The sequence below is a fragment of the Montipora capricornis genome, chromosome 4 (assembly GCF_036669925.1).
Source record: "Montipora capricornis isolate CH-2021 chromosome 4, ASM3666992v2, whole genome shotgun sequence".
Taxonomy (NCBI): Eukaryota; Metazoa; Cnidaria; class Anthozoa; order Scleractinia; family Acroporidae; genus Montipora; species Montipora capricornis.
Genome location: NC_090886.1, coordinates 27,968,782 through 27,976,281, shown reverse-complemented (window position 1 = coordinate 27,976,281; position 7,500 = coordinate 27,968,782). Strand labels below are relative to the sequence as shown.

The 7,500-nt window shown below is 38.8% G+C and overlaps 1 protein-coding gene and 1 pseudogene across 1 annotated transcript in view; one reads left to right on the top strand and one right to left on the bottom strand.

The window, feature by feature from the left end:
* Positions 1 to 2,149: 2,149 nt before the first annotated feature.
* The window catches only part of LOC138045871 (vacuolar protein sorting-associated protein 28 homolog), a 14,021-nt gene continuing 8,670 nt past the window's right edge, over positions 2,150 to 7,500 (top strand). The window contains exons 1-4 of the mRNA XM_068892502.1: positions 2,150 to 2,270; positions 2,365 to 2,387; positions 4,636 to 4,673; positions 5,918 to 6,007. Coding sequence (XP_068748603.1) covers positions 2,231 to 2,270; positions 2,365 to 2,387; positions 4,636 to 4,673; positions 5,918 to 6,007 — 191 coding nt within the window. The 5' untranslated portion in view covers positions 2,150 to 2,230. The remainder of the gene's footprint in view (positions 2,271 to 2,364; positions 2,388 to 4,635; positions 4,674 to 5,917; positions 6,008 to 7,500) is intronic.
* Positions 2,399 to 4,540, bottom strand: LOC138045872 (uncharacterized; annotated as a pseudogene).

Genomic DNA, 7,500 nt, shown 5'->3' with positions numbered 1-7,500 from the left:
ATGATGCTTAGATACCGGGTTTTTGTTTTTGTTAGTTTTCTTTTTCTTTCAATTGCTATAAATTTTGACAAGAAATGTGCGAATTCAACACAAAGATCACAATCGCCGAACTCAGAGGTTGACCATTGTTTCTGGAAAATCAAAAATTTACTCTCCAAGACAAGGTTATTTATGTAAAGGATAATGCCCGAGCCCCGAGGTTCGCGCTCGGTCATTATTTTTAAGAAGGCCGAGGGGCGAGGGCATTATCCGTTTTCATGCACCTTTTCATTGTTTTCGAACAAACAAGCTAACGAACTGCTGTAAAATATTTTCTCGCTAGTTCCCTTAAACGCTCGGTTATGATCAACGACTACTCAGAAGGTGGACTAAAAATGATTGATATTTCGTCCTTTCATAAATCGTTAAAGGCTACTTTTATCGAGATTCCCATACAAGTCCTTTTATTACTGGGTTGCCTATGGGCAAACCCAGTCGAGGTCTGCGTTTAGTTTGTTTGTTTTCTTTTTTTTTTTTTTTTTTTTCCGTGTCGGTAAAAGTCTTGCCTGTCACTCCCCTGGTAAGTGGTGTCTTTGTGTATAGAGCCTTCTGCGCGTATTTTCTTAGGATCGAGAGGGTAGTGGAACTGCGTAGATTTCTCTGGTGGACACAGTAGAATCATCAACTTAGCCTGCAATGGCGTCGAAAGTCATGCAACGCGAATGGCGTTTTAGTGGATCCTTAAACAAAATATACCCTTATGGAGCTCAATAATGGAAAGTCAGTTGGATAAACTAGGCATGAATCTCAAAAGCGACGAGTACTGGACTTCGACAATAATCTATCGCCCGTCGAGACGAAATCAAAGTGGGCAGTATTTACCTGAAGTACATGGTAATTTGACACAATTGAGTTTCTTGTCTTCACGCACGCAATGAAATAGGAAGAGGTTTTCACCTCTAAGAGCAAATATGTTGTTTGTTTCAATAAAATTTTCGCTGGAAAAGGATTCTGTGGTATTTTCTGCCTTTGTGAATTATAATATCATGTTGTGTATTGAATTTTCGAGCTTAAGGTTCAAATGTGATATGGGAGAAGTTTTTTAGTATTGCTCTGTAAGCAGGAAGGGTTCACAGGCCTGTTGGAAGCGTGCTTGAGTTTCAACAAAATGAGGCCCAAAATCAGTGAAAACTTGTGACGCAGATGAATAATAAAGTAGCTGCTATTTCCAAAATGATGGAATTACCTGGTGATAAATAACGTCGTACGCGTCTTGGAGAGTAAATTTTGACTTTGCATAAACAAGAGTTGGGCGATTGTGATCTTTGTTTTGACTTCGCTCATTTCATTGTCAAACTTTATAACACTTGACAGAAAAAGAAACTTACAAAAACCCGGTATCTTGCCATCATTTGACATAGATGCTTCACTGTTTGGCGAGTAAACATGCCGCGGTAACTTGATCACGACGCCCGCTGAATTCCGGCCATGTCACTTTCGATTTTGCAATTTACTTGAACGTAGCAAAAATCTCCTAAAATGTTTGTCGCTGATCGTAACTTTTTATATTCTATATTCACGGTTCAAAATTAATGTTGTTTTCATGTCGTAAATATTTTATTCTCGATCGACCGTCCGGGAAACTTCCTTCTGCTCTTTCTGAAAACTGTGCCTATCAATATTTATTTGCTTTTTCATCAATATTTGTTTTGCATAAAGCAAGCTACCAGAATCTGTACCTTGCTGAGTTCACATTTGTTAGCGTTAATAGTATTTTCGGTCAGATGTTTATGTTTTTTATGAGGGGTTTATTGTTTTGGTCTCCCATCCCAACACTAACCCCGCGAAACAGGGCTTGACTTCAGTGAAGTTTAGTATTACAAAGTTTTCGGATGCTCATAGGGCACACTTGTGGTGAAAAGAAGTTGTGAGGGAACTTGAAAATTATCAACATGTCAGCCCAGAAGCCAATGTTTCTCGCTTCTCTTTTATTTGTTATTCTTCAGAGACTGGAATGCTGTATTTCAATACCACACAATTCAGTGCCTTCTGATTTTCTGTAGCACGTATCACAGGCAAGCCAGTGTATGCTTCACAGAAGCATCTAGTTCAACCTCGTTCCCAGGGTCTCTCTGTCTCAGCGACAATGGAGACCTGAGAACGAGGTTGACTAAAATCTTCTCAAGAAACATGAATAAGCAGTTTGGTGAACGAGTGAGGACGGAATCGAGCTCTCTGTGAAAGTTCAAACATGTTTCCCGGTATCACTGGAACTCAACCCTCTCAACAAGGTTTCCTAGTTTATATCTGATTTCTGATAATCCTTCCTTAAGGCTGGATTCATCTACCTAATAAGCTTATTGTTTTTGTCTCTCATTTTAACAGCTATGAGACCAGAGTTGTACGAGGTAGGATTTTCTCTAACCTACACGATTCACTTAACCTTGTTTTTTTTTTTTTTTTTCTTTCTGCAAATTCCTCACTTCATCTTTTAAATATCCTTACACTCATTTGGGCTAAACTACAGAATACAGGGCAACTTATTTCTATATCATTGAATAACAAGAGCTCCGGCCATTTGTTATGTTTCTGATCTCGTTCGATTCTACAAAAGCTTCCAACTAATATGTATATCCTTCAAGTGACCAGCTCAAATTCTAGTTACTATTGTTGCTTCACATGCGTGTCTGTTTACAAGAGCTTTGACTGTACTGTATTTTGTGTATCGGTTACAAAGATTGTTAATACTGTAGGTCTTAATTTTAAAATAATTATACAATTGTTTGTTTGTTGTTGTTGTTGTTGTTTTTTTGCAAGTCTTAGTTGTATACACGACCCCACCATTATGTTAAAATAGAGTCCTTCATTGATTGATTGGGCACTTGATGTCAAAATATAATTATTGTGTTGTTGTGTTTATCCCATCGTAAATGGTTTGAACTCAGGAGTTGTATCATAACTGAGTGAGTGTAGTCCATTTCTTGAGTGACAAGAAGTGATGACAATCAGCAGTAACATAGCTGAACACCATGTACAGGCAGCAGACCACAGAATTGACTCACTGGGACTCTTCTCAATGTGTTACATACAGTACTACTAATAATTATTACTATCAATGGATCATACAGGAAAACTGGTTACAAACTTACATCAATGACCTCTAAACTGATGCTTACAACTTCCGGGTCCTACAAACGACTTCACTTAGGGCCAGGTCGCACTAGAGCGAATTTTAGCCAATTTTGTTTGCATAAATAATAAATCTGTCACCAAGTAGCGTAAAATAAGTGCGACCCCCAGTTTCAAAAACTCGCCAATTTTTTGTGGATTGCCAAATTTTCGCCAATCTTTAAAGAAGCCGAAGTGCTGCCTCGGAGGCGTCCAAATTTTGTCAAAGCAAACAATTTTGTTTGTTTAACCATTAAGCTGTCATTTTTCTTTAAGCATACAGCTGTACCTGGATAAAGTTACGGCGGGAAAAATTACTTTGTTCGGCTAGTGCAGGTTAGCACATACGATGTTGGGACAAAATTATTTTTTTCCCGGTCCATGTGACCCTTCTTTCTATGGTTTTTATAATGAAAACGTGGAATACGAGGAATACGAGCGGCAGTTTTTTCGAAATGCCTATGACTCCTACTCTGGATCCTTCTACCGGCACCAATTCAGTAGCGAAGAGATGGTAGCAAGACAATCTCCGTCCCTTGCAAGCATGAAAGCAAGTCAGTCTCCTTCGCTCGCTTCCATTCCAAGTGTGGAAAGCAGTAACAGCTGTGGAAACAAAAACACAAATGACAGCAAAGGAAAAAAGAAAGTAAAGTACAAGAAGTGGTCACGAGCAGAGCAAAAACTGCTGGTCCAATTGTGGAAAAACCACTAATTTTTAGAAAGCAGAGACAGTGGATTTGCCAACATTAAATACAGGTCCAATGCTGACATATGAATTGCCATGTGCAAGCCTATATATTCCCAGGGCTAAAACCTTTTCCAGTGGAATACAGTCCCTCAATCGCGTAGTCTCTGTGGTTAACCACGGCGTCAGGATGCCAACCAGGGCTTGAAAGGTCCCTCTCTTCATTCTCAGCTGGCATTGAAAATAAACTTCTGGAATGTTTCTATCGTAAAAATATATTTCAAACCATGACTCTGCCAGACGCGGTAAAGTCCATGACCAAGGACGGTTTCGTAAAGGACGTCTATTCAAGCGAACCCTACATCTTCTAATAGCAGACACTAACCATTGAAAAGCCTGCTGATAGTGCATCAACAATACTTAAAACGCTGCGTTGTTCTGTTGAGACTGAAACACAAAATTCAACAAAAGCCCGAAAGCCGCAAAAACAATCATCTGTATATGACGATCCATTCTTGCACAATCAATGCGTGAGATGTTTTCTTGACTGTAGATATTGTGACATGACATATATGTCAATCAGCAAAGTTTTGGCTCAAACATGTTGGTCCAATGCGACCACCACCAAAATTTGGCCCTTGTGAAATTTTTGCCAATTTTTTTCTCGCCAAAAATTGGAAGTAAACAAAATTGGCTCTAGAAGTGCGACCTGGCCCTTAGTTATTGTACACTGTATTAATTTTTATCTCATGTTGTGTGATTGGCTGAAGTAAACTGGACTGATTTTTGTCCCTTTTTCTTAGGAGGTGAAACTATATAAAAATGCAAGGGAAAGGGAGACGTAAGTTTTAGTGCAGCATTATTTTTGGCCAATCTAGTTCAAGTAGAGTGTAAAAGCTGTATTTAGTTGAATTGTTACAGCAACACCATTATTAATCATTCATCTTGACAAAGCCAACCTCTGTAGTCGGCATCCACCAGTGGCTCAGTTGGTTGTACACCGGGCTATCATCCAGGAGGGTCTTTAAAATTAATAACTGAGGAGGAAGTGCTGCCTTTGTAATGACATCTGCAAATTGTTAGACTCTCTAGTCTTCTCAGATAAGCAGAAAAGGACATTAAACCATAGGCCCTGTCTCACAACCTTACTCGCAAAGAGTAGGGCATGGAGTTCCCTGTGTTGTGGTCTGTCCTCTGTTGTAATTATCATGCGGTTGCATGAGAGCGTTTCAACAAGGTACGACTCCTAAGCTTCACATGGGTAAATACAGTGTAAACTGTGAGTACGACTATACAGAAGGTGAGGTTCAACTCTGACTTGAGGGACAACTTAACCTATAAAATTTAATAGTCAGTGTTTCTTGGGTTTTCTGATCTTGGATCAGGGCTCGGTTGTTCGAAAGCTGATTAAGTTAATCCAGGATTAGCATAAACTTTCGTTTCGTGTTTTCAATTTTACATGTAGGGTGAAAGTTTCCTTTGCTTATTTTTGTTTTTTCAAGATTGACTTCTTCTAATGTGAATTTTTGCCGAATAGCAGCGTTGAACAGCATTTGGGAGTAGAGAAATAAACTCCTTTGTTAATTTTTAATCTGGCATTAGCGTTAATCGGCTTTTGAACAACTGGGCCCAGGACAATAAACTTTGTGATCTACCTTGCAACACATTTTCATGGTCTCAGTTCTGTTGGACTATATTAGCCCCAAGGGAGTTCTCAGTTGACAAATAACAATCATTGCCTGGCGCTGGACAGATTGAAATCTATAAACACCTGTTTTAGGAGTTCAAGGGTTGAGGCAGACCAACAATAAGATGCTGTTGAGAACCTACACACTCAATAATAATGCTCACATAGTCTTCACATAGATGTGCGCTCACAACAAACATAAAAGGGGGAAAACTCATTGCAATTAGAAGTGGGAAAATTAAACAAAACAATAAAAAAAGAGCAGAGCAGATTTCTTGGACTTGCTGTGGCTTGGCCAAGAAGGGGACTGTGTGTGATTTATTGTGTTTCACTTTGTTCAGTATCTATTGCTTGTACAGTACAAACCTTTTGGGTTTTTTTTTTTGTACATTATGTAGATATGATAACATGGCAGATTTGTTCTCTATCATAAATACCCTTCAATGCTTGGAGAAAGCTTATATCAGAGATGTTGTAACACCAAGAGAGTAAGTGCATACTACTAGATATTGATCTCTATTATTAGTAGACAGAGGTTTGACATTAACTTTTTAAGTAGATGCCTGGGCTTACAATGTATCATTGTAAGCAGCAGTCACTCTTGTCTTTTACAAGAGTGTGAGTGAAAATCAAGGGAGAGTGGCCGGCAGGGAGAGGCAATTTATAACAACATAGACACGGTACCCCTGAGGAGATTGAGGTGTTCAAGGCAAGACCAAACAATGACCAGGATCTCACCTCCATATACATTATTATCACCTCATAATGAAGATACAGGTTACAACATGGGTAATGAGAGGGAAGGGAATGGTCTTTTCATATGGTTGTCAGAAGCTTTTGCAGTTAATTAAATATGGCAGAGTTTAAAAAGTAGGATGTGACACTATTATGTGGGTTTAGGAAATGTGTAATTTGTTATTTTTTCCAAGAAGGCGTGGTATCGAATCCTGCGATGTGACTGGTTCTTTGCACCATTCGGATTTTCAGGACTATCTCTTCCCATGGGCAGGGTAACACTCTTGAATTTCCATTTTTTGGCATCAAAAAAAAAGTTAGTTTCAAAACAGATTTTTATTATGCAAGAGGCTTGGAAACAGAGTTATCATTGATAACACACGTTGCCAGGGATTGGGGAGGCCTTGCAACATGCGCAAATCGCGCATAAATTTAGAAAAATGTCGCATTCAAAAACTGCTAGCCGGGCCGAGCATGCTTCCTACATGTACAGTTGTGTACAATGGGTGATAAGCATTTTAATTTGTGTATTAATTTTGTATCGTGTCAAATATCGTGTTGGTTAATTTCTGTCCCCAGACCTCTCCTTGCTTTCAGCTTGCAAACAAGCTTCTGTCTAGCCATAACAGGTGCTTCAGTTCTGTTTTCATCGTTTTCACCGTAATGACTAAAAATTCATTATTTTGCATTTTCATTATAATGCCTCCAATCCCTGATTGTGAGTCAACCATTGCAAAAGAGAGAGAGTAAAAAAATAGGCACGCATTTGTGCACATGAGTCTAAGTTACATACATATCTATTAGGCAACATACGTTGTATCATAACTATCTCCTTGGCCACTAAGCAGCAGGGGAAAGAGCCTAGTTAAGAAGTTAATGTTAAATGGTTACACATGACTTTTCCTATCTTTGTAAAATTTAAAGTAGGTGTACAGTCTGTTTTATACATGTGTCCCCCACAATGCTGAAATGTTAAACTAACCACGTTCAATATTATATTCACCGTATTAAATTATCTCAGTTTTTCCTTTCTCTTCCCCTCCCCTCCCCTCCCCCCCCCCCTGAGGTGAAGCAGGTCCCAAATCAAATCAAATCACTCAAATCAAGTCATGCTTTACTATGTAAAAGATACATCAGAGTTTATCCCTATCAAGGGCACTCCCTATGTAAAATAAAAGGAAGTTATAATACAATTTAAAATCTAAGAATTACCGGTATCAAGAATTGGCTAGAAATTTACAAAATT